Source organism: Acinonyx jubatus, chromosome B1 (assembly GCF_027475565.1).
Source record: "Acinonyx jubatus isolate Ajub_Pintada_27869175 chromosome B1, VMU_Ajub_asm_v1.0, whole genome shotgun sequence".
Lineage (NCBI taxonomy): Eukaryota > Metazoa > Chordata > Mammalia > Carnivora > Felidae > Acinonyx > Acinonyx jubatus.
Genome location: NC_069382.1, coordinates 80,104,617 through 80,132,385, shown reverse-complemented (window position 1 = coordinate 80,132,385; position 27,769 = coordinate 80,104,617). Strand labels below are relative to the sequence as shown.

Below are 27,769 nucleotides of genomic sequence, written 5' to 3'. Positions count from 1 at the left end.
AAAGTCCCACATCGGGCTCTGTGCTGACAGAGCCTCAAGCCTGCTTTGGATTCTGTGACTCCCTCTCTCTCTGTCCCTCCCCTGCTCATGCTCTGTCTCTTTCTCTTCCTCTCTCAAAAATAAACAAACAAAAAAACCCATGCAGCACTAGCCTACTACTAAGGATGCATATAGGTGGTAAAAGTATAAAGAAAGCTAAGAAATTACTATAAAAAAGTTAGCAATACTGGTTACCTCTAAAGAGCAGAGATAGGATTGTGATAGTGAAGGAAAGAGGCATACTCCCAACTTCTGGGATGCTCATAAGGTTCTATTTCTTACACTAGATAGGTTATATACACATATAAACTGTATGAGTGCTTTGTAAACTTTGGGGACGAGGGAGCATTAAGCACACAAATGAAACTCCAGCACACAGTTGTAGAACTTCTCATACTACATAGAAAGGTTAGCTTTCTCCTAGTCCTTGTTATTCCAAATGAATTATAATATGCTGTTAAATGAGCTCTAAAATAAATGAATGTTTATTGCATTTACAAGGTAAATTTATCTACAAGGATAACATTGATCTTTTATCTCAGAACAAAAATGAAGTAATTTGTATGTACAGCAGATCTGAGAAAACGTTATGCAAATATATACAATTTTGGACTTTTCACATACATGAGTAATTTTTAAGTAAATTAAAAAGTACATTAATTCTATCCCCTAAATCTTACAACAAGGAAAGGCTAGAGATAGCTTTAAGCACACGTCAGTAATGCATCTAAGCAAACAGGCTGTTTAATGGCCTACCATTTTATTGTAAAGCATTGAAAAACAACGGGAAAAACAGGAATTTAAGATCTGAAAAAAATCACTATAAAATGCTTTTTATAATAATCATTTAACCGCCAAGTAAAAAAGTTGCTTGTTTAAAAAAATTCCAGTTGAAGAAGGATACATGGAGACCCAATTCTTTTTTAAAAAGAACTTTCAGGGGCATCTGGGTGGCTCAGTCAGTTGAGTGTCCGACTCCTGATTTCGGCTTAGGTCATGATCCCAGAGCAGCAATATCAAGCCCTTCATCAGGCTCTGTGCTGCCACTCTCCCCCACTCTTGCTTGCTCACTCTTTCTCTCTCTCAAAATAAAAAAAATTTAATTCTAAAAAAATTTTTTTAATTAAAAAAACATTCAACTTGGTAATGAATCTTTAAAAAGTCTTTTCACAATCAAGCTGCCTTCAAAAGGACTATTAAAAAGCTAACTAGGGCAAGGCCTATAAGAAGCAGGTGACAAACTCAAGTTACATTTAATTAAGAGACATCTAAAATTTTCACTGTAAGGGCATCACAATTATATGATAGCAATGAATAAAAAACAGAATTCTAACTTCTATATAATCATAAATATACTTTCAGGAGATGTGGGGCTCTGAAGCAACTAGAAAGGTAACAGGAAGTATTTAGAAGTGGATGAAAGAGACATTCATTAATTAGGGCTGATTCCAAGTTTTCTGGCCTTATGACTTTTCTTTTTCCATGAGATAATAATAGTTCATAACAACTAACATGTTTGGAACACTTACTCTTTGCCAGGCATTGTTTTAGGAGTTTTACACGTACTGATTTATTCTAGTAATACATGCAACAGTCCTACGACGTACACTATTTTCATCTTCATTTTATACACAAGAAATCTGAGGCACAGAGAAGGCAAACTTCCCAAGGTTCATAGTGAAGTGGCAGTGCAGGAACTCAAACCCCAGCAGATGACTCCCAAGCCCATTGCTCTTGGATCTTTATCAATCCAAAGACATAAATGTAAAGCCAATAGTTATGTGTAGTTAAACCCAATTTCAAAAGATTATATGGAAAAGCATAGTGGTGGATGCTTTTACAGCCTATAAAAACATTACCAGTTTTCAAGGCTTTGCTCCTTTCAACTACCATTTATTGAGCTGCTACCATGTGCCAGGCACTTAACATACATTTATTTTAATCCTTCCGACACCACATCCCTAATTTACAGCTGAGGGACCTAGAGTTCACAGACAGGTTATATAGTTTGCTGAGGGTCACCTCACTGGTGAAGGAGGAAGCCAGGATTTGAAAGCAATTTCCCTGCCAAAACTGTGAACATCAAAGTAATAAAATAGTCTTAAAATATGTCTGTCTGGAATAAAAATAAAACAAGAATATATTCTGAGATGAGTACAAGTGAATTAATATTGGCAATTCAGAAAGCTACAATACTGTATATTCTTTAAAGAGATGTGGAACTATACTGGGGAGAAAATAGGAAAATACCTCAACTGTGTGAAAAGTCCCACAATATTCACTGTTTTCTATTAGTGATAGTACCTACAAGTAAAGCACGACAATGGGAATAAATGAAATTCTGGTTACAGGTCTAGGCAAAGGTCAAAACCCATGATACATCCCCGGTTACATTAAAAATTAAAATGTAAACATCTCTAGTATTCTCAATAACAGGCTTCAAAACAGCTGAAGTAGCTCACCCACACATATAAATTTTGTCTGCCAGGTCTGTGATTTCCATTGATTCCATAATTCACATATATAATAGATTTTGTTTACAGAAGTATTTTAAAAACTCAAAAACTCACCTTATAATTTATTTTCAGAAGTGTTTATCCAAATCTGGAATATCTGTCTAGAATAGTTCAGGTGGAGTTATACAAAATGAATATTTTGGAGCAAGAAGTAATGAATTTTATTTTATATAGATTTTAGAAGCTCTGAAGTAACTATATAACTTATTGCTTAAATACTATGAAATTTGACTTCATCTTGATGTGAATTACTACAATTTTAAGAAAAATGTTAACTTGTTTCCTAAAACTGCAATCAGTGACAACTGAGTAGAAAAAGCAAAGCCATTTTTGTTCTATTCACATGCACCAACAAACAGCCCAGTGGGGAAATGGCAGTGTGCCAGGTTGCCTTGTGAGCAATTAGGCTTCGTGGCAATCAGGAGACTCAGGAGTCTTAGGCCCTTAGAAAACTAGTATGTTAAGGACGTGGTGCTTTCACTTCGCTTTCCGAGAAACGTATGCGAGATATATCTTGTGTAGAGGACAATTTCTTCCATCTTCAGGACTGAAAGGTTAAGACAACTAATAAGAAGCAAATTGAGGAAAACATTTGAGAGATTAGTCAGAATCATTGCCTACTGGACCTTATGACTAAATGTAATAACTGGTCCCAGGTAGACAGTAAATTCATCCTAATAATCAGAAGTAATAATAACTAAAAGATTCTTGGGATTGTTATGAAATGCAGTTATAAGTGCATTTTAATTGGTCAAGAAATTCAGAATGGAATTCACAGGCAAACAAACTGAAATTATCTATGAAAAAGAGTTGAAATGGGTAAAAACCCAATATCAGCAGAGATGTGTGTATTTACTCTTATTAACCTGTACATGGAAAGTTTCAAAGAAAAAAAAAAACGAACGATTCAGATATACCTTACAGGAGATTGTGGGCATCAACTTCCATTTAATGAAACTTAAAAAAAAAAATTTTTTAAGGTTTATTTATTTTTGAGGGAGAGAGAGACAGAGAGCAAGTGGGGGAAGGGCAAAGAGAGAGAGGGAGACACAGAATCCGAAACAGGCTCCAGACTCTGAGACGTCAGCACAGAGCCCAATGTAGGGCTCAAACCCACGAACCGTGAGATCATGACCTGAGCCGAAGCTGGAACTTAACCGACTGAGCCACCCAGGTGCCCCACCATCTAACTAAATCAAAGCCAAAGTTCCCCATTATCTGGTAAATGCTTTTTTCTTTTTGATGTTTTATGAGTCTGAATGAAAGGCAGAGACTGCGAATACACTGGACCCCATTTTGTAAGTTTGCGGTCTGTGCCTAATATGACACCCAGAAGCATAATAAGAATAAAAATGAATGAAGTGAATGCGATTAGAAATGAAAACAATCAATGTAAGGATCTATAAGTATACTTTCTAATATATTTCTTGGTTACAATAATTATGTAGGGTCATTTGAAAACTTTTACTAATATTGTCAAAAAGCCACCATATTTGAGTATCTGAATTTCAAGTAGGATACAGGACAAATTTACGATACTTTTACAGTCATCAAGCCAAGACACACTTCACTTTATAAATAAAATAGATTTTAAAGGGCAAAAGTCAACATTCAAATTAATCCTTCTTTATATCAAAGGCTCATTATTCCTCACCTTTAATATTTTATAATTTCATTTAAAGTTTTTCATTATTTTGTAGTACATAAACATACAAGGCTTTTCTCTACTTCTTGATGTGCCTGTGACGATCATGTAATACACATCTATAACAACTTATTCTATAAACAGAAATCCTTACAAATTTAAAATGTAAAGACCAACTAATGTTTCACTACACTCAGAAAACACAGAGTCTTTATTCCAAGAGGAACTTTTACTAAAAAAATGATGTGTGAACAGCAGACACTGATGTTCACACAAGCATACTACAGACAACCCACCAGGCGGTTTTCTGTTTTTTTTGGATTATGCTCTGGAGGTGCTGGCACAATGGAATTTCAATACCATAATTGCTTATTTCTCTGTGTATCTTTAAAATAACAGGTAAAGAAAAAAAATCAACTACAAAAATAACAAAACAAAAAATGTTTTTAATTCTTCTTTTCAAAGGATGTAATTTATAACCATTACACAAATAGAGAAGAAGCACAAAAGGGGGGAAAAAAGAAATAAAGTAATGTTCCAAAGGTTCAGTTTACAAGGACCTCACACTAAGTTTTTTTTTTCTCTTCTCCGCAACTCTTACTAGAAACAGTATTATTTGCTAAAAATGCACTAGCTGCCAAGAGCCATGGTCCATCTAAAGCAAAATGCTTAAGATGGAAACAGAGTGTTAATACAGAAAAAAGAGCAAGATTCAGTATACAAATTTCTGTAAAACCTATTTAAAAAAAGAATAAGATGAAGTTTTGATTTTGGTATCTTTTTGACTAAAAAATCACTGTGGTCATAGATAAAATACTAAAACATATAGCACTTTATTACAACAAAAAGATGTAATCAAATTTCAAACTTTCTAATTAAACCTTTTTTCTGTAAGTTATTGGGAATTCAACACTAGTCTTGGTTCACATGATAGAACAATGGGAAAATTTTCCGAATGGTTGAACACTAACCCTGACAAGTGTGGAGAGCCAACTACAATACATTATATGGTAGCATAACCTGCCACCCACGTTGCTGAGAGAACAGCTTTCAAACACATGCACTGAGCTGTAAAACCACAAAATCCCTTATTACACATTGTTTCATACTCTAGGTGAAATATACCATCAATTCTTTCCATTATAAATCTTTTTTTATTACTATTTTTTGAAGCCCATTTAACAATCTGACTGTCTTTTTCTTACAATGTAAAAGATGCCTTTGTAAAAAGTAAAATGCAACAGGAATGTCATCACCCTACTACAATATTTCAATGAAGGCTGATATCTGCTGCTCAATTTCTCATAGCTTATTCTGGGGATACATTTACCTAAAATGCATTTTAAGCTAATGTTCTTTTTGTTATTTCCTTTAAAGACCAAGCCTATTGATACTGGTTCACTAAGTTTCTTAGAGCATTTGAAAATATTTACTTTAAGGAAAACTGATCTATTGCTTTGGGGGTTCTTTAATAAAATACATGATTTTCGTCATTACTAAAAAAGAGAGGGAGAGAGAATTAAAAACAAATAGTCAAAATTTGTCATGGAGTGAATGTTTTCTCTCTCTGTCTCTTCCCAACATTCCTCCTTCCCCCACCCTGGCGCAAATCCAAACCTATTTCAAAAAACAAACAAACAAACAAATCCATTTTAGAGTCAAAGATATAATGGTGCCCTGACAATATGTGTCTTACATTGGTATAACATGTAAATGAAGCAAGACTGCAGGATGACAAACATGTTTCATCCTCATTACAGCACTGCTTTGTCAAAGATGTGTTCTTACCTTCCAGAAAAGAGCTCACTGCAATAATGGCTATCAAATCTGTACAAAAGGGCTTGATTTACAGACTGGGAAGGGTGAAAAACAAAACAAAACTTAGATGCTACTTTTACAGAGATTCAAAGACACTACTACTTTGTAGAGATTCAAGATAGCTAAATCGTTTCTAAAACTATGTGTGTCTAACAACTGGCCTATTTAATTTCTTTCCAAAATTCTCCCTCCTATCCTTTACATTTCATTCCCCGCAATTCCTGCCCACCATGACCCACCTCCAGCCACAGTCTGCTAACTGAATCACAGCATTCCAGGACAGGACATAACAGTTTCTTCTGGGGTTTTCATTTGCAATGTTGTTGGCAAAGAGAACCCTATTTGTAACTGTTCTATTATACTAGCAAGGTCAATTAGTCCTGTGAACTCCTGGTCTTTCTGCCTGATAGGTTGGTGGATTATTCAAGTGGGACTGTTCATAACCCATAACTGAATGCAGCCAATTAACCTCAGAAACATAACAATACTAGTATCTAATGGGATTTTAAGCTTATCTTAACAACATACCACAGTAACGTCATTTTTCCCACATTGGTGGAATATTATTTGATGGAAACTCTACATTCTCCCCAAATTGAATTAATTTGTAAGTTACAATATACAAATTATATAGAGTAATTAAAAAAAGTTTAAACAGCTTTATTGCTATATAATTCACATACCATACAATTCACCCATTTAAGTTTATTTATTTATTTTGAGAGATAGACAGATAGGCAGCACACACCCATGAGCTAGGGAGGGGCAGAGAGGATGCAGAGAGAGAATCCCAAGCAGACCCCGGGCTGTCAGCATGGAGCCCAACAGGGAGCTCGAACCGATGAACTATGAGATCATGACCTGAGCCAAAATCAAGAGGTGGACTCATGCTCAACCAACTGAGCCACCCAGGCATCCCACAATTCACCCATTTAAAGTGTACAATCCAATGTGCATCTATCACCACAATTCTTTTGTTTGTTTGTTTCAAGTTTTTATTTAAATTCCAGTTAGTTTACATATAGTATAATATTGGTTTCAGGAGTAGAATTCAGTGATTCATCACTTACATGCAACACCCAATATTCATCTTAACAAGTGCCCTCCTTAATACCCACCACCCATCTAGCCCATCCCCCCCCCCTTTCCCTCCACCAACCCTCAGTTTGTTCTCTATAGTTAACAGTCTCTTATGGTTTGGGGCGCCTGGGTGGCTCTGTCGGCTGAGGGTTCAGCTTTGGCTCGGGTCATGATCTCACGAACCATGAGCTCGAGCTCCACGTCAGGCTCTGTGCTGACAGCTCAGAGTCTGGAGCCTGTTTCAGATTCTGTGTCTCCCTCTCTCTATGCCCCTCCCCTGCTCATGCTTTGTTTCTCTCTCTCAAAAATAAATAATATTAAAAAGAATTTAAAAAAAAATGAGTCTCTTGTGGTTTGCCAAATTACATAATTTTTGTTACAAGAAAGTTCACCATAAAGATGTTGAAGCTTTTAAAAAATAATCAAAATAAAAAATAATAATCCTCCAGTATGCCTATATTTGCTTATATGGTTCATACAACTAAATTTATATAACTAAATAAAGAATAGGAGAATCCTTTATTTTTCTAAATGTTTATTTATTTTGAGAGGGAAAGAGAGAGGATGAGCAGGGGAGGGGAAGAGAAGGGGGAGAGAGAATACCACTTCACACTTAGATCTGCTGACAGCACAGAGCCTACTGAAGGCCTCAAACACACCAGCTATGAGATCATGACCTGAACCAAAATCAAGAATCGTTCACTTAACTGACTGAGCCACCCAGGCACCCCAAGAATCTTTTATTGTGCAATATCCACTGCTCCTATCAAGATTTCTCCCAAGATGCAAAAAACACTACTACTCTCTCAGAAGCTATGTGGAAATTAATTTGCATTATACTTCAAATATTCAAAAAGTCTTTAGTTGTCAAATATTATTTAATTTTTAAAACAACAAAAGAGAGTTTGCATTATTTGAGTGCTTACTATGTGGCATGAAATATGAATCCATACTTTGCAAACTATCTTAATCATCTCAGGAATCCAGTGAAAAAGGCATTTCCCTCCCTATTCTATGTATGAGGAACCTGAGGCTTCAGAGGTGCTAAATATGTTCCCAAGTTTCACACAGCTAATAAGTTGCAAAAATAAGAGATGTAAAACCAGATCAGTCTAGTTTGCCAAATTGTAGTCTTTCAACATCACTTGGCCTAAAAATTATGAGATAACACTGAGTCATCTCCCAGGATCACCTGTATTGCCAATCTTCAAAACCACCATATAAAAGAATGATTGATATCTAATTATAACTGAGTAACAACCGGAAAGAAACGAATGAATGAATGAATGAAAGGATGAATGAATGAATGAATGAATAAGGGTGTTTTGATATCCATATAATCATATCAACACTAAAGTTTTACTAAAGGCAAGACAGTATTTTTTTTCATATCACTTCCAATCCAAATGCACTCTCACATATATGAATGGACACGCAATCTTCCACACACAGACCAGTATAACTACCTGCCCACATACATGCAACACACAAAGTCATCCAAACTGTCACACCTAATACTCCGATTTCTAAGCCAAAAGTATTTTCTGTTATGCCAGGTCACAACGAAGTGAAAAGCTGCCTTAATACTGCAGGTATCAAGATATCAGATTTCTTTTCAAAGAAGGATTTTTAAAATAAGCTGAATAAATTTTTCATACAGTAATGTTTTTTAAAACTATTTGGTCTAGTAAGGCTACTTAACATATATTCTAGCAAAAATCGTACTGTGATTACCTCTGTTTTTGCTTTACCAATTTCAAACAGAAATAACTTGTTCAATCATTAGGCCAAACTGTCCTAAAAGCAAATGCCTATTAACAGGAGCACAGCCTGTGTGCATTCCAAAAACTCAATCACTATTCCCAACTTCCCTGCTATGGGAGCTTTCAGATTGGCCAGAGTTGACTCTCAGGGCTTCACTCACTGCTTAGTGGAAATATTTGTAAAAATATTTGTGCAATTAGGATAAACAGAGCTTTTATGAAAATACTGGCTTAGCTAAAAGTAATGACAGTTAAGATGTGCATAAGTGGCATTTTTAAATGTCCATTTATTCCCCCCTACTCTATAAGTTTATTATGATAAATGTTGCATCAGTTTGAAAGAATATATCCTGCAAAGAAAGTAGAAGGGCTGAGAAGTAGAATTCCGAGTCCTCGATATTAAGTCAGCTTTGCTTACTTTTTAAATAAATCAAATAAAAATAAATTGTGTTCTATAAACACAAAAAAATTTCAATAACAGAGTGCAAAATCAAAGGATGTATCCAAGTTAGTAAACTATTGCCTTAATTAGTAAAGAAAGATCTAATATATTGACGCAGTGGATCAACATGTGATCCAACAGATCTTATACTATTAACTAGATCATATAAGGAAAATTAAAATTGCTAAACCATTTATTCCCTTTTAAAAGGCACATAATACCAATGCCACTGATGCTATAGTTTCAAAGAACTGAATCTGTAATGGAAATCTCATTAAAATAAAAAACAAAAACTAGAAAACCTGCATGGGACATATGCTCTATCCAATTCTGGACAACTGATTTTGAAATGCAAAATATCAACCTTAATTAAAAAAAAAAAAACCAGCTCACACAGTAAAGAACTGAATCCAAGACGACTTACCTACTCTCTGTTATTAGAGCATGCCTTAAAAAAGAGACGACATTTATCTAGCATTTTCCAACCTTGTGCAATCATGTATGAGTAAGGATAAAGCGGCCATTATAAAACTGAAGTGAAAAAGATATTTGGAGGGGCCCCTGGGTAGCTCTGTCGGTTAAGTGTCCGACTCTTGATTTTGGCTCAGGTCATAATCTCGCGGTTTTTGAGTTTGAGCACCACATTGGGCTCTGTGCTGACAGGGTGGAGCCTGCTTGGGATTCTCTCTCTCCCTGTCTCTCCACCCCTCCCCCACTCATATTTTCTCTCTCTCCCTCTCTCTCAAAATAAATAAACTGAAAAAAAGATATATAGACGGATATAAATTTACATTGACTGAAAAAACAATGTATTTGGTATGTTGCAGATGTTTTTACACCGCTTAATCTCATTTAATCTTAACAACCACCCAAATAAAATAGGTATTGTGATTCTTATTTTTTAAAGTAAACAGAGAAAGAACAGAGAAAGTGCCCTATATCACAAAATAGAGAAGTAATAGTACCAAGATTGCAACTCTGATCTGACTACAAAACCTATGATTAAAGCAGCATGTGGCAAAGACAATCTAGAAACATATTCCTTCCTCTGGCGTAGGCCTCATCCTTCTGTCCCATTTTGAGTACAATATTTAAAACCCAGATTGCAGATTATGAAACAGCCTGGGTTTTTGCACACCCCCCCCCCCTGCCCAAAGCCAAGGTTAGAGAACTCTGCGTTCAATGGCGAGTACAATATGACTCTGGGGGAATAGCAGCAAGTTTCAAATAACTACAAATTCAGGTTAAATGGAGTTCAGTGAGTCATGATAATTCCATGCCACTGATAATCCTGATCTTAGTCAAGGGAATTTTCAAATTTGAATTCCATACTTGCCTTAGACAATTCTCTTTCAACACAAGGCAACTCTTCATACAAGGTAAGTATTTTAAAGCAGGGAACACCTCTCAGTGCCTTTCACTAATTTTCTACAGAGAAATAGTAAAATTTTTAAATAGATAAAGCTAACGCTCAACAACCAGATTTTACAAACTAGCTGAGAATAATTTTGAGGGTTTTTTTTTAATCCTTTTATTATCTTAAATGTGAAGCAGCTACCTAAAATGCTAAGGTAGATGAGTGAAGACAGATTTCTTTTCATTCCTCAGTTTGTTCTCATTCCTTGAAGTACCTTCCTTATCATACTTAACGTGAGCTTATCACCTTTGGGCCATGATAAGAGGTAAGTTATGAGTCTCCTGGATTCTCCCTAGTAAATTACATTTCCTTTTTTCATGATCTCTAAGAGCACATGCTTATACCAGAAAATGGGGCTGCTAGGGTAGAATCAGTTTAAAAACTAATCTGCCTTGGACCCTTTCCTTCAGGAAAGCTAAAACAAATCCCCCCTCCCCCCCCACACACATACTATCTTTAAAGTAAATACAAGGGCCACTGCATAAACAACAACAAATTGCACAAATGTTAACTAAACACCTATGTGCCAAGTACTTAGGCTTGAGGGGTATCAAGACAGATACTATCCTTGTGCTAGTGGAAGCTATCAAAGATTTATGGCAGCTCATAAGAAATATGCCATACTAAAATCAACAACACAAGAAACAACAGGTGTTGGCAAGGATGTGGAGAAAGAGGAGCCCTCTTGCACTGTTGGTGGGAAAGCAAACTGATGCAGCCACTCCGCAAAAGAGTATGGAGTTTTCCTCAATAAAAAGTTAAAAATATGTGATGAGCACCAGATGTTGTATGGAAGTGTTGAATCACTGAATTGTATACCTGAAACTAATATCTGTATGTTAACTAACTGGAATTTAAATTAACACTTTAAAAAAACTGGGGCGCTTGGGTTGCTCAGTCGGTTGAGCGTCTGACTTCGGCTCAAGGCATGATGTCATCATGCTCTGCGAGTTCGAGCCCCGCGTCAGGCTCTGTGCTGACAGCTCAGAGCCTGGAGCCTGCTTCGGATTCTGTGTCTGCCCCTCCCCTGCTCATGCTCTGTCTCTCTCTGTCTCAAAAAAAAAAAAATTTTTTTTTTTTTTAAATTGAAAAAAGATGTTACTTGTTAGAAGGAAAAAAAGTTAAAAATAGAACTACCTTACAATCCAGCTATACTATTAGTATCCAAGAAATACTATTAGCTAATTCCCCAAAGAATATAAAAATACTAATCAAAGGGATATATACACTCTGATATTTACAGCAGCATTATCTATAGCCAAATTATGGAAATAGCCCAAATGTCCACTGACTGATGAATGGATAAAGAAGATATGGTGTGTATGTGTGTGTGTGTGCATATACATTATATGTATATGTATGTGTACACACACACACACACACACACACACACACACAGGAATATTACTCAGCCATAAAAAAGAATGAAATCTTGCCATCTGCAACTACCATGGATGGACGTAGAGGGTATTATGCTAAGTGAAATAAAGGCAGGCAGAGAAAGACAAACACAGTATGATTTTACTCGTATGTGGAACTTAACAAAACAAATGAGCAAAGGGGGGCGGGGGGAGAGAGAGAGAGAGAGAGAGAGAGAGAGAGAGAGAGAGAGGCAAAGAAACAGACTCTTAACTATACTCTTAACTACAGAGAACAAACTGATGGTTACCAGAGGGAGGTGGGTGAGGGATGGGTTAAATAGGTGATAAGGAACAAGGAGTGCACTTGTTGTGATGAGCACCAGGTGATGTATGGAAGTGTTGAATCACTTCACTGTACAGCTTAAACATTACACTGTATGTTAACCAGAATTTAAATAAAAACTAAACAAAATATATTCCATAAAATTACTAAATAAATGGCAGAAGGGTAAAGTTTAGTGCATAAAAATATATATACAATTATTAAGTAGGTTACAAATTTGGCTCCATGGTTCCTGGCAGCCAAAGCAAAGTGGGTATCATTACTGGTTGTGACATGGTATAGAGGCTCTTCTACTTATAAACAGATCAGTTTCCAAAGAGCTATCATAAGTCCATTTAATGACATATGCAAATTTTTAACTACAAAAGCAACTGCTAATATCATCTACTGGTGACTAACAGAGTTGCCATACTTTGTCCCCCAATCACCGCTCCCTCACAACTGGTAGGTTTTTCATATCTACCAAAGTCCCTATGCTGAAGGGTCTGGAGCAGAAGAACCTGTGTGTATGTGTATAGTAACAACCCAAATGCCTTCGTGAATTCAGATCTGAAGGAAATTTTTACTCTGGATCTGTATTAAAAGGCCACTTTGAGATATAGTGGACTACATCCTTGACAATGTTCCTAACAGAATTACAATAATAACATTTCTTATTTCCTAGATGTCTCAATGTAGGCCTATGGATTACCACTAAAGAGAACTTCTATAAAAGCAATTTTATAAAATAATGTAGCCAAAATATAATATTTATAATAGCTAAAGAAATGCATGTCTTTCAAGCGGCTCCTAATTAGAAAGAAAGAAAGAAAGAAAGAAAGAAAGAAAGAAAGAAAGAAAGAAAGAAGAGAAAAGGAAAGAAAAGAGGAAATTCAACTCTTGCAGGAACAGTCTAAAGATCTAAGAATGAGCTTTTAAGACCATTGGCATCACACTCATTGCTTACACAAGTTTTGTGTGTAACACCACTTTACTGTAATTCATAAAATAGGGAAATAAAGCTTTCAGATTAAGTTTTGAGGTTTTAGTAATTACATCTAAAATAAGTATAGTAGTTAGTGGACAATGAAAACAGATACAATTCTTTTGAAAGGGGCTATTTATTTTTCTCATGAATCTCAAAGAAACTGCAATTAGAGGAATAAGTCAAAGGCCACAGTTATTATTGTATAGGGCATGTGTAAAAAGAGACACACTATGTAAACAACATATATTGATTGGCTAGATTCACTACAATTAAGTGAGATGAGAGAAAAAGCAAAAATAGGACCTTGAAGGATAATATACTCTGCCTGAAAAACTTGATTTACTCTAAACACACTACTACTAAATAATCAGAGTACCTTTTCCTCAACTTCAGAGGAGTTTACTGAATCTAAATACTTAGGTTACCTCATACAAAACTGAAATTCAGGTAAGTTAAAGAATATAAGATTATTTTAACAGGGATTCTTTTTTTTTAAATTAGAGTAAAATAATACTTTTTAGTCTAAACATTTTACAGGATTAGAATCTGTATTTTCAAAGTTGCTTTCTAAATACAGATAAAATGGATACATAAGATACGAAAATTGTTATCGGTTAGAAGCTTCTGTTATAATTATTTTATTGATTTCTGTTATAAAATTGGAAATGTATTCCTACGTAAAAAATATTAAGGTACTCATTATTAAGAAATCTCATTTGTTTTGCAGCAAGTACACAGTCTTAGAGAAGCAGGGGAAACAAAAGTTGCCAGCATTTTATAATTGTCTCATATGAGCTCAACATGCCAGTCAAATCCTATGAAAATTTGTTACCCTGAGTGGTGGGGAAAAAGATAGATAGTATATTACATATTTTCTTTTTTAGAACGAGACAACTTTTAGTGCAGTTTTGATTCACAGCAAAACTGAGAGGAATGTACGAGATTTCTCATACATCTCCTGCCCCTACCACCACATGCAGAGCCTCCCTCATTACGAACATTAGGGTTCACTCTTGGTGTTGTACATGCTACGGGTTTGGACAAATGTGTAATGAAATGTATCCATCATTATAGTATCTTACAGAGTATTTTCACTGTCCTCAAAATCCTCTGTGCTCTGCCTATCCATCTCTCCCACCACTCCCAACTCCTAGCAACCTCTAAGCCTCTCACTATCTCCATAGTTTTGCCTTTTTGAGAATGTCACAGTTGAAATTGTACAAATAATTCCACATTGTTGGAATTTTACAAATAGCCTTTTCAGATTGGCTTCTTTCAGTTAGTAATATGCACGTCAGGCTCCTCCACGTCTTTTCATGGCTTGATGGATCATTTCTTTTTAGCACTGAGTAACATTCTGGATGTGCCACAGTTTATTAATCTATTCACCTAGTGAAGGATGCCCTGGTTGCCTCCAAGTTTTCACAATAATTAATAAAGCTCCATAAACATCCATGTGCAGAATTCTATATGGATATAAGTTTTTAGCTCCTTTAAGTAAATACCAAGGAGCACTACTACCTAGTCATACGGTTGGTTGAGAGCATGTTTACTTACGTAAGAAACCACCAAACTGTCTTCCAAAGTGACTGTGCCATTTTGTATCTTCACCAGCAATGAATGAGAACCCATGTTGCTCCATATCCTTGCCAGCACTGGACACTGTAAGAGTTCCAGATTTTGGCTATTCTAATAGGTGTGCAGTGGTATGTTGTTTTACTTAATTTGCATTTTCCTGAAGACATGATGGGAAGCATATTTGCATATGCGAAAATATGCTTATTTGCCATCTGCACATCTTCTTTGGTGAGGTGTCTGTTAAAAGTCTTTGGCCTACAGTTTGCTTTCTTATTGTTGAGTTTTAAAAGTATCTTGTATATTTTGGATAACAGTCCTTTATCAGATGTCTTTTGCAAATATTTTCTCCCAGCCTGTAGCTTGTCTTTTCATTCTGCTGATACCAGGTATTTTCAACCCGAAAATATCTGTTGCCATGTGAAATTTTTTTGGTGGCAAAGAATGGGAATCTATGGAATATATAAGACCCGAGTAAGAACTTTTATTCTTCATTATCAAATAAAAGTAACGGAAAATTTACACAGCTACTTAGTAAAAACATATTAACTTGGAATGAGATAAAAGACCTCAGGCTCAGGGCATCTGGGTGGCTCAGTTGGTAAAGTGTCCGATTTCGGCCCAGGTCACAATCCCATGCTTTGTGGGTTCGAGCCCCACATTGGGCTCTGTGCTGACAGCTCAGAGTCTGGAGCCTGTTTTGGATTCTGTGTCTCCCTCTCTCTCTCTGCCCCTCCCCTGCTTGTACTCTGTCTCTCTGTCTCCCAAAAATAAATGAACATTAAAAAAAAAGACCTGAGGCTCAATAAAAATTGAGCTTACATATTATCTGGACAATTTCCCTACTACTGCCTCAAAGTTATGGTACCACTTAGTCTGACTCTAGATCTTGTTCTCATCAGAGTTCCTGGAGGGTCTCCTCTGCCTAGTGCCTCTGTCCTACTTAGTCAAGCACCAAAGATCAAGGCTAGCTGTGGACTATTCAATTAGAAAATTATCCTTCTAAGCTAATTTACAAACGAGACAATTTGTTCTGAAAATGGTGCTGAGATTACTGAACCACTGTTTCTGTTTTCTACCACCAAAAATTGCAAACACAGGAGGGAAGACTATCCACCCCACCCTTCAAGCCTACAGACCCTTGAATGATGATTTTTCTTAACTGCCTTACGAAGATAAAATGGCCAGAGAAGAAAGAATCAATTGGCTTATATTCCAATAGTTTCCACTCCAATATTCTCTCTCACTCTTTTATTCAGAGGCTTGGAGATGGTTTTTTTTTTTTCTTTTTTCCTTAGAAATCTTATCCTCCAAATTACACTGTTTAAAGCTTTTTATAAAATCATTAAGCAAAAGCAACCAGCAAAAAGAAAAGCAAGTATTTGTAACTGCTTATGCCAAAAGCATTAGCATTACAGAATCAACCAATTTTCAATAGAATATATCAAGAAAGTAAATACATTTCAAAATTCTATAGTCAATCTATCCCGTCACTCATTTCCTTGGCTCCACACTTCAATTTTTCTGAAAAAAATTTAAAGAAATATTTTGGTAACTTAAAATCTAATGTGATGTTAAGCAAAAGATGGAAGGAATATGTATTGCATGTTGATTCCCAGCTATACCACTGCCTTGCCGTGTAACATCAGGCAGTTCACTCTGCATCTCGTTTGTAAAACAGTGGGATTGCACTTTATTAGAAGTTGTTAACTCGTGGTCCTTTCACCACATCCAGACTGTGGACATACCTTGTTTGTCCAGCATATTTTAAAAATTGGGAAATTTCCACATTTTAAAAGTTGGGAAATTTCACATTCATATCCAGATTTCTCTTAAAAAATGTTAGGACTGACAACACCAGGCCTACACTCCCATGGGGCAATACAGGCTGAAACTGAATAGAAACTGCCCCCCTGGCATAAAGGCATGGAACCTTGCTGTTACATTACCTGCCTGTGTAGCATCTAAGCTTTTGATGAAATACACTACCTCTGAAGTTTCTTTCAGCTCTAACATGTAGAATGAGCCACATAGCAAAAGGTCCTTTTAACGTAAGTCTCAACTTTACTTGAATATAGGGATAATAACATCTGATCACCACTTGTGCTTTGGAGACAAAATGAAACAGTGAGTAGTGACTGCTTAGCCCAGTGACATAAATGTTGAGAGTGCTTTCATAAATAGTAGAGGTTACAAACCCAAGTAACAGTGAACGAGAGGACTCAAAAACAGTACTATGATGGTCAATCCAATCTACATCAAAACTGACATGCTGATTCTTCTCTTCCTAACACAACACTGATCCCATTAAAAATCTGCTACTTGCCTCTAATTTTTAGAGATTAAGTCTTCATTCACTATGTATAAAATAAGAGGCTGAGAAAAAAAATGAAGGTCCTGAATGGGCTGACCTCAAGATATACTTTAAAATTATGATAAAACTTTTCAGCATGCAGTTTTCAGCAAAATCTGCTGTAGATCTTTCTATTCTAATCACGACCATTCTTAGTTGCCAAGAATAAAGAAAGATGCATTCAAAAGTTTCTACAGGGAAAGGGGGCTTACTAAAAAGTTAGCCCAGGAATCCAGGAAAAAGTAAACAACTAGGGACCAGAGAGGTCAGTAAATGAAGAACACTGGGAGCACCAGCCATTCATTCAGCTCTATTTTTCTCTCCCCTGGTCAGTCTGATTCTGTGCCTGCATCCGCTCTATTTGTTCTACACCATCCTACCTCCTCCCATTATCTTAGAGTCTATAGCCTTCTAACTTTGAAACTTGAAACGCACATGGCCCTTCACCTTACCACCCTCTCCATATCGCTATCTCACTGTATCAAGTCTGGCTAACTTGCCTGTTTCTTGTGAGTCATATTTCTGAGAAAGGCAAAAAATAAAAATAAAAATAAAACTACCAGGGGTGCCTGGGTGGCTCAGTGGGTTAAGCATCTGACTTCAGCTCAGGTCACCATCTCGTGGTCCGTGTGTTTGAGCCCCAGGTCGGGCTCTGTGCTGACAGCTCGGAGCCTGGAGCCTGTTTTGGATTCTAGGTCTCCCTCTCTCTCTCAAAAATAAATAAACATTTAAAACTAACTTTTTAAAATAAAAAATAAATAAAACTACCACACAATCCTACAATCCCACTTCTGGGTATACACCCAAAAGAACTGAAAGCAGGGTCTCAAAGAGATATTTATGTTTGCACATTCATATTCATAACAGCATTATTCACACCTCTTGTGGAAGGTCCATCAACAGATGAATCGATAAACATAATGTGGAATGTTATTTAGCCTTAAAAAGGGAAGATATCCAGTCACATGCTACAACACAGATGAACCTTGAGGACACTGTGCTCAGTGAAACAAGGCAGTCACAAAAGGATAAATACTATGAGCCCACTTATATGAGGTATTAAAAGAGTAACCAAATTCATCGGAAAAGAAAGTAGAATGGTGGTTATCAGGGGTTGAGGTAAGGGAAAATGAGGAGGAGTTGTTTCATGGATATAGATTTTCAGTGTTGCAAGATGAAGTGATTCCGAATACGTGTTGTGCAACAATGTGAATCTACTTAACACTATTGAACTGTACACTTAAAAGTGTTAAGATGGTAAATTTTAAGTTACATGTTTTTTATCACAATTATAAAAAATATTTTTTTGAATTTTTGAGAGAAAGAATCAGATCTGCCCAGATAATCTTCTTTTAAGAAAACTACACAAGCAGGGATCAGTGGCAAGCCTAGGGACTGACTGCTGGTATACTCATTTGACAACTTTTTATTAAACGCCTACTGTTTCTGACACTGTGCTAAGTTCTCAGCCAGGTGCCTACCCCTTCCCTGTTCAGCTGGCAGTACTCAGTAGGCTTTCCTTATTTAAATAAAAAGGGTTGATAATCGGTATCTCTAAAACCATGGGCATTTTCACTTTTGTAAGTAAAGTGCATATTTTTATTGCATTGCACCCTGCTATATAGTTAAATAAAGGGTTTTTAATTTTGTTTTTGTTTTCTTTGTCCCTGGCTGTCCCTACTGTCACTCTGCCTAAAAGAAACAGTGCAGTTCTTCGTAAGTGCTGCAAAAGAGCACTTGAAAAAGGCGACTCTAGGGCACAATGCTCTTAAAAGAAACCTCATCAACTTCAAAGTTAAGTACGCATCAGCACTACAAAACCTTCCAATTCAAAGCATTACGAAACAAAACAAGAATCCCCTTCAGAATCTTCTTACTTGGTCCAAATATGAGAGTAGGAAAAGTTGGAATTCCTGGTATTCAATAATTTCATTGGTCTCAAATCTATAAATGTAGAAACTATTACTCCAAAGAGTGATTAAACTAAACTACTTGCAGAAGCTGCTTACTACAGAATTGCATTAAATAAATTGCCTATGAAAACATGCAACACAGGCTTAGGCAGGAAGGGTTTCATTCCCTATCTAAGTGGGTACTCCTGCCCATTCTCAGCTTCTGTGACATTGTCTCTCAATTTTCTTCTCATCACTGGCAGTTCTTTCAGCTTTTTCTCACTGAATAATCTTTTTTCTCCCCAGTCCTTGAGTGTTGGCATTTCCACAGTTCCAGCCCTGGCACTCTTCTTTTCCACTGCACACACTCCCTGAATGAATCGGAACTCGCACCGAAGCTTCTACCTTGCATGTTGGTAATTTTCAAGTCTACACCTCTAACCTAGACTTCTTTCTTCAGGTTTGGATCCATGTATCTGGCCACCCCTTGAAAAGCCCTCTGTCAGAAAAAATACCAGAAGTCAGTGACAAAAACTAATCTCATTAGCTTAACCTTTCTCACCATCCTCGATGTTCCTTAACTCTGCATTCCATTGCTGATTAATGATAAAAATCCACCAGTTGCCAAACATGAGAAGAATTCTAGTTGCCCTCTTCTACCTATTTGAAGCCCCTACTCATACATACTCCCTGTACACCCTAGGTAACAATCAGTCACAAGCCTTTTTGAATCTACCTCAAATGCACCCCTTTCTTTTGAACCCAATTGTCATGGCCTTGGTTAAATCCTCCTAATTTTCAACTGGATACCACCTAGCCGGTCTTCACGTTGCTCCAGCCCCAGCCATCCCACGATTAAACTTTATCAATATCTCCTCATTTAAAGTCCAAACTCCCTAGAAGTCTATGAAAGTAAGCATAACCTGATTTTTGCCTACGTATTCTCACTGTAACAACTACACATCACTCCCCGCATGAACATTCACTCCTTATGTGCAGAGGCCATATTACCATCACCATCACAATAAATGTGTTGAATGACAAGTACTTCTCCAGTCTTTCTTGCCATTGCTTCATACCTACCCAGCTTCCAGAAGTATTAATTACTTGCAGTTCTGCCATTATGCCATGCCTTCCTGCTTCTGTACTTTTAGGTACACTGTACCCCTTTCAAAATGCCTCACTTTATTCTCACCTGAGTGGGCTTTATGTTGATCCTTAAGATTCAGTTGAACTATCACCACTTTTAGAAAAACTTTTTTCTTAACTTTTTTAAGTTTATTTATTCTGAGAGAGAGAGAGAGAGAGAGAGGGTGAAAGGGAGAGAGAAAGAGAGCGCACGAACAGAGGAGGGACAGAGAGAGGAGAAAGAGAAGCCCAAGCAGGCTCTGCACTGATGAGGGGCTCAATCTCATGAACCTGTGAGATCATGACCAGAACTGAGATCCAGAGCCGGGACGCCTGACTGACAGAGCCACCCAGGCACCCTAGAAAAACTTTTTAAACGGTTGCTCCTAATATTCCATTGTGTTTCCACAGCACCATATGTCTTTACTAGACTATGTTGTAATTGTAGATTTACTTGCCTGTCTTTTCCACCAAACTATGAGGTGCATACGGACAGGAACAGTGACTATCTTTACTGTATTCCCAGTACCTAATACAGTTCCTGGCACTTAGCAGGCCCTAAAAAAATACCTAATAAATACAGTATGAATTTGTCTTGTAATAGGAATCCCAGATTACATCTCTACATTGACACAGTCTAGGTTTGTGATCAAACAAACAACAAGAGATACAAGAATATTTCTCTCTTAAAATATATATATATAATATTCCACTATGTAACATTTTAGATTCAAAAGGAAATACATCCCAAATGCATAGTCATCTCAACTCCATTTTGGAAATAAGTAATGTATATAATCGTGAATAACTCTCTTTAAATTGTGTGTTACTTTTAGAGAGGGAAAAAAAAGGATAACATTTCTGGCCTAAAAATTATGTGTATCACAACAAAATATCCATACTCATTTCAGAGATGTCCCAGTGTCAGTTATAAAAACTAATTTTTAAAAATGTTTTCTTTTAAATTAGCTAAATTTCAGTAAAAATATTTTTCCAAAGGCTCAATAAATTAAACACTGTCCTATCAAACAAATTTATGTTTATAAGTACTGCCTAAATCATTCCATTTTATATCAAGTTGTTTAAAACAGGCCCCTCATCAGAAAGTAAATATAAGTAGATTTTAAGATCGATGGATAGAGCCAGAGACTCTGTCTGCATCTTCTTACTCCACCACACACATTAACAAAACTCAAATTATAATCATAAATGTTATGTTAACAGAAGAGTTGACTTTTTAACCACTTTTGTCAAAGTACCAAATATGGACTCCCATAGCCATGCTACTGATTCAAGACCCAAGGAAGAGAGCCAAAAGGCTCATCCACAAGGAAGAAAAGAAAAATATCATTACAGCTCTCTTAACATCGAAGACTTGTTTCAAGCTTCTTCTTTAAAAAAAAAAATCATTTGGTAACAGCTTTATTATCTGAAGACAAAAAGAGGGCTTAAAATTCACTTAAGTGCTCAATCTTGTACTCCATTAATATTCTATCCTTTTGCGGTCACAAATTTTAGAAGCAAAATGCTAACAATGAATCAAAGGACAACTTTCACATATGCTGAAAATATCTGCTTCAGTTAACAAGTTGTTTTTTTACAAAACTGTATAGAAATAATTTTGAAAACAGTTTCAAACATAGAGGAGGCAAACCACAAGAGACTCTTAAATACAGAGAGCAAACTGAGGGTCAGTGGGGGGCCGGAGAGGAGGGGAAAATGGGTGATGGGCATTGAGGAGGGCACTTGTTGGGATGAGCACTGGGTGTTGTATGTAACTGATGAGTCATGGGAATCTACTCCCGAAACCAAGAGCACACTGTATATACTGTATGTTAGCTAACTTGATAATAAATTACATTTAAATAAATAAATACCACAGAGTAACTCATTTAAAAAAATAAATAATTTTGAAAGCTGTCATTCTATGTCTAATAAATCAGTTTAGTATCATATTTAAGTACAAAAATTTTTTTTCAATTTTTTTAATGTTTATTTATTTTTGAGAGAGAGAGAGAGACATAGCCCAAGCAGGGGAAGAGCAGAGAGAGAGGGAGACACAGAATCAGAAGCAGGCTCCAGGCTCTGAGCTGTCAGCACGGAGCCCGACACAGGGCTCAAACTCATGAACCGTGAGATCATGACATGAGCCAAAGTCAGATACTTAACCGACTGAGCCACCCAAGCACCCCTAAGAAAAAAATTTCCGTAATAGTTTTTAGAAAGAGAAATAACTTGTTAGCAAATTGAAAAAGACTTTAATTTTTCTTGAATTTTAGCTGGAGATGCTTTCTACAAAGTTAAAATGGTCACATGTAAGACATAGTGCTCTTTGGTTTCTCGCTCTAAATGACAAAAAATTTCCAGCTATTTATTTTTCCTTCTGAGAGCAAAGGAAAAAAAACAGCATTAAACCAAAACATAATGCTAAAATGCAAATGATTTAAAAATTTTAAAAGCAACTGTATCTTTATGTGAAAACTTCTCTTGAATAACTTCCTTAATAACATGATGAACATGACTTCCTATATAAAAGTTAACACAACTGAGATGAAGTGTTTTGAGAAGATAATGCCATAAAGACTCTGAAATGCTAAGTCCTCACTCCTTTACAGAAGTAGTCTTGTGTGGAAGCAATAAATCACAAACATCTCATAAATGTTCTTATGTCTTTGGTTCCCAATTTCTGAAGGATGGACAATTTTAAAAACACAAAAGTAGAATGAGCAGCACAAATGAATTCAACTTTGGCGTCAAAAATGTTCTATTTGGCCAAACTTAGTTTTAGTATCTTGTAACCATTAAGCAGAAAGTTTAAACCTTATTTCCATTTTAAGTCTCTCCTCAGGTATAGAGATTGAAATACACATTCAAGATTAGTAAAGGAAAGGCCTGATCTCTTTGTAGAGGTTTTTCAACAGAGGTTACAAAGATCAGGATAGAACAGCATGCTTTGTAACTAAAATGAAGGAAAACATATGATAGCAAAAGAATAATTTTTTGATAAATAGAGTAGCCATTAGCTTTTCTTACCCTGAACTACATTTTTGTAAAAGTTACTACTTCAAATCAATAATAAAATGACAGAAAATAGGTTTTTAGAGTGTTTCAAGTAAACAAATCCATAATTTCTAGTAAAAAAGGAAAACCTATTAAACACTCCAATACACACTACACCCTCCCGTGGGCAAGCCTCCATGGAAAAATATAAAAAGATTTAGTTGGGTTTTCCACTCAGTTAAATCAGTCCTATAACTAATGAAACGATGGCTCTAAAAACCTCATAAAAGTTAACACCATTTTAATCACTTGTCTTAGCATCTGAGTTAGAAGAGTTTTTTAGAAATAACAATTTAGATCCTATAGAGTAGGAAATAAAATCATAATCTGCTTATCTTCCCTTAAAAAACAAAGTGATAACAGATTATTTCTTTAACTTAGAAAAACAGGCAAATAAAGTAAATCACATGTAAAGATATATAATTAAAAGATAAAGTATACTTTATATCATGAGCTGCAAAGGCGGTACTAATATTTTAAAGCAAAATACAAAAATTATGGTTCCTTAGTGAGAACTGTGGCAGAAAAGCAGTATGTTCATTAAGTTTTTCAGGAAAACAACTTACATTATCACCTGGTAATATTTAGTATTACTGGCCTCATGAGGCTGTGTGGTCACTACACAGAAATATAAACACACTTGGAATAAAATTAAGAGACTACCTAAAAGAGCCCTTATTCTATATGGCTAATGTTTCAGTACTTAAATGATAGAATAGAAGCAAAACTAGATTAAAAGTATCTGCAATGGTCCAAATATCATTTCAAGTTTCTCTAATTTACAACAGAATACAATATATATATTTAATACATAAAGCTAGAAATCATGTATGAGGATGTACATTTCCCAAAATGCATGAAAGAATTTTTGAATAAATATACTCAAAGAAAAATAAGTTACAACTAAGACTACTTAAGGGCTTAACAACTAGACAGAAACCATCAATTAAAGGACAACAGTGACATCTAGTGGACATTTCAAATATAGGCCACACACATTTTGGATGAAAACATTTTGTGTGTCACATATTTCAACCTGCCTGAGGACTTACGGGACAAATCTTTAATTTTAAAACAGAACAAGCCAGCTATGATACAAAAAGGCTTATAAATATGAGTGACCCAATCATGTGATAAATACAAAATGTTTAAGTATAAGAAGTACATATCTCGCATCTTTAAAGTACTTTGAACACTGATTAAACATATCATATATGACTAAAAGAAGGGCTAGCAAAAGGTCCAATGTAATTACGATAATAAAAAGAATTTAAAATATTCTGAATGAAAAAGCACTGGGGTGAATGAAGAAACTAACAAAGTTTATACTTTGTTTATACTGGTTTATACTTTTGGTTTAGGGGCTCTTGGGTGACTCAGTTGGTTAAGTGTCTAACTTCGGCTCAGGTCATGATCTCACAGTTTATGAGATTGAGCCCCGTGTCAGGCTCTGTGTTGACAGTTTGGAGTCTGGATGGAGCCTGCTTTGGGTTCTGTGTCTCCCTCTCTCTCTGCCCCTCCCCTGCTTGCATTCTGTCTCTTTCTCTCTCAAAAATAAATAAAAACATTAAAAAAAAAAAAAGTAAATGAACATTAATAAGACCAGGTGGCCATCTCAAAAAGCAACAAACTTAACTCAAAGAAGGATGAAAAAACAAAACAAAACAAAAAACCAAAATACCTGTGGATGAAAATGTTCTTACTTATTCTTATTTGTCAATACATAAACAAATTTCACAAGAGAACAACACCACATTCATTGAGTAAATAATGAAAATATATGTGATTTTTATTAAGTATTTTATTACTAACTCAGGGAAGAAATATAAATGTAGAGGCAGATCTTATAAACACTAAGTCAAATAAGAGTCCAGGCCACAAATTAGCCAGAAGTCTTTCAAACGTCACAGGTGCTTCCAAATCTCTCAGAACTACCTAATTTAAAAGATTTTAATGATTATTTGAGCTCAAAGATTTCCTGACAAGGAAAAAATGCAAAGGGCCAGAACTTTATATATATACAAAGTTCAAACTCATTCAAAGTACATGAAATGTAAACGTGTTCGGACTAGTAACATTCAAGTCACAAAAGCATTATCTTAATAGCTTCAAAAAGTTATATAGTACATAAATAAATTGGGTTATATTCAAACAATGGACTATAACTCCAGAATATAAAAGAATGAAGTACTGATACATGCAAATACAAGGATGAAATGTCAAAAAATTAGGCTGAATGAAAGAAGCCTTACAAAAAGTTACACCTTTTGTGATTTCATTTATATGACATGCTATATAACAGGCAAAACTGATCTATAAAATGAATGAATGAACGAATGAAATTAGAGCAACACTTACCTCTGAGAGTAGGATAGAGATGGAGATTGACTGGGAAGGAATATGAGGGAATTTTATGGGGTAAAGAAAATATTCTATATCTTAATAGAAGTTGGGGTTATACGTATGTTTGCATTTGTCAAAACTCACCAAATAATACATAATTAAGATTGTGCAAAACATATATACATTGTACCTTAAAATAAGAACCTGAAGCAAATATTCATAACTCTAGTTATCATATATCATGCTGAAGTATTTGGGGTGACATGTACAAATATCTGCAACTTATTTTGAATTGCATATAAAAATTAGATGAATTGATGGACAGATTATAATAATGCAAATACAGCAGAACATTAACAATTATAGATAGAATTTAAGAGATGAGTATACTGGGATTCACTATATAATTCTTTAAATTTTCCTGTATGTCTAAAAATTTCCATAATTAAAACACTGGGAAAAAATTAAAATGACAATCAAAATTTAAAAAAAATTTAAATATAAAAAATTTAAAATGTTTTCTTATATATTAATAATTTTCCATTTATATATTAACATTTTAATCTGTCTAATCTAAAGTCAAATGTAACCATTCTCTAAAGAGCAAGAGTTACAGGAAAACATATTTTTAAAAATGTGAAAGACATACCCGAATTTCTTGAAGATTGTGAAAATTATTTCCTACTCTGACCGAGATCTTGCTTGGAGTATAGCTTTCATCAGATTTGTAGTCTGCATAAATACATAATGTCTTCACTGTTGTTTTTCTTCTAAAAGCAATAAAATAAAAACATGTTCTTTATCACATGGGAAGATTATATCCAAAACATCTTCTGATCGCAGTTCACTCAAATGAGTACTTCAATCAACAATTTCCATTTCATTTCAACAATGATGAAAATGAAGAACAAGTAAAAATACAGATACACATTCATACAGGCATCTCTTATCTAGAACATGGTCAAGAACCAGATGTGAGTAAATTAAAAACAGTTGAGCTAAAATAGGTACCTTAACATGCAAACAGCATTAAGAATTTCAGTACTCTTCATTTGTTTTACACAAAAAAGTTACTCTAAAAAACTTGGTGTTTTTTTTTTACTAGTTAATTACTTAATTTCCTATATCAATATTTGAAAATAACTAGCTAAGTAAGAAATTAAGTCCAACAAAACCAAAATCATTTATAACTTTATAATATATAAACATATATTACAGCACATATTGTACAATAATAGTGTAGTTTTAAAGGAAAATATATTATGTAATGCAAGAAATAAAATTCTGTTTTTAAAATATATATATACCTTAGGAAGAGAAGCAAAGACTATATAACACAAAATTAATCTCAGAAAAAAAGCAAGTAGCCAAAAAACATGAAAATGTTTTAATCTCTAATAATCAAAGAAATATAAATTAAAATACATAGACATTAGTTTTCTTATCATATTAAAAAATATTAAAATGACTGATAATATCCAAATTTGATTAGAAAAGGTTACTGTCATAATGAGCTGGTAAGGCACACAGCCTTTGACCCATGAATTCAACTTCTGAGAATACATTAAAAAACAAAAATAACACAAATACTTAAAAATGGATGCAGAAAAAATGTTTACCATCCTGGGGTTAAATTACTAAAAAATTATAAACTCAAATATCCACCTCAATAGGTAATTAGTTATATCTATTCAATGAAATCCTATATAACTATTTCAAATAATCACACACATATACAGGTTAGGTAAAAAGGCAGATTACAAAACAGTATATACAGAAGGATTGCATTTTGGGGAAAACAAAAAAAATTTTAAAGGCATATACACCTACATATATGTATAGGTATACATTACATATATATATATATATATATATATATATATATATATATAAAAATGTAGATAGAATCATACAAAAACACTAAAAGGGACCACTTTGGTGGAACAGATCTATGAGAGAGCTTTATTTTTTTTTATGATTTATATATTTTTGGAATAATTTTTTTTTTACATTAAGCATGTGCTATT

At 35.0% G+C, this 27,769-nt stretch overlaps 1 protein-coding gene across 8 annotated transcripts in view; it reads right to left on the bottom strand.

The window, feature by feature from the left end:
- Positions 1-27,769, bottom strand: part of ANAPC10 (anaphase promoting complex subunit 10) — a 309,570-nt gene that overhangs the window by 232,924 nt on the left and 48,877 nt on the right. For 6 of the 8 annotated variants that reach the window (XR_008296099.1, XM_015081954.3, XM_015081958.3 and 3 more), the window contains exon 4: positions 26,392-26,512. Coding sequence is in view for 7 of the 8 variants with exons in the window: in XM_015081954.3 (XP_014937440.1) it covers positions 26,392-26,512 (121 nt within the window). In the remaining variant the exon portion in view is untranslated. Of the gene's footprint in view, positions 1-2,609; positions 2,657-25,757; positions 25,788-26,391; positions 26,513-27,769 lie in introns of all 8 variants that reach the window. The other 2 variants (XM_027066819.2, XM_053216915.1) reach the window with 2 other exon arrangements.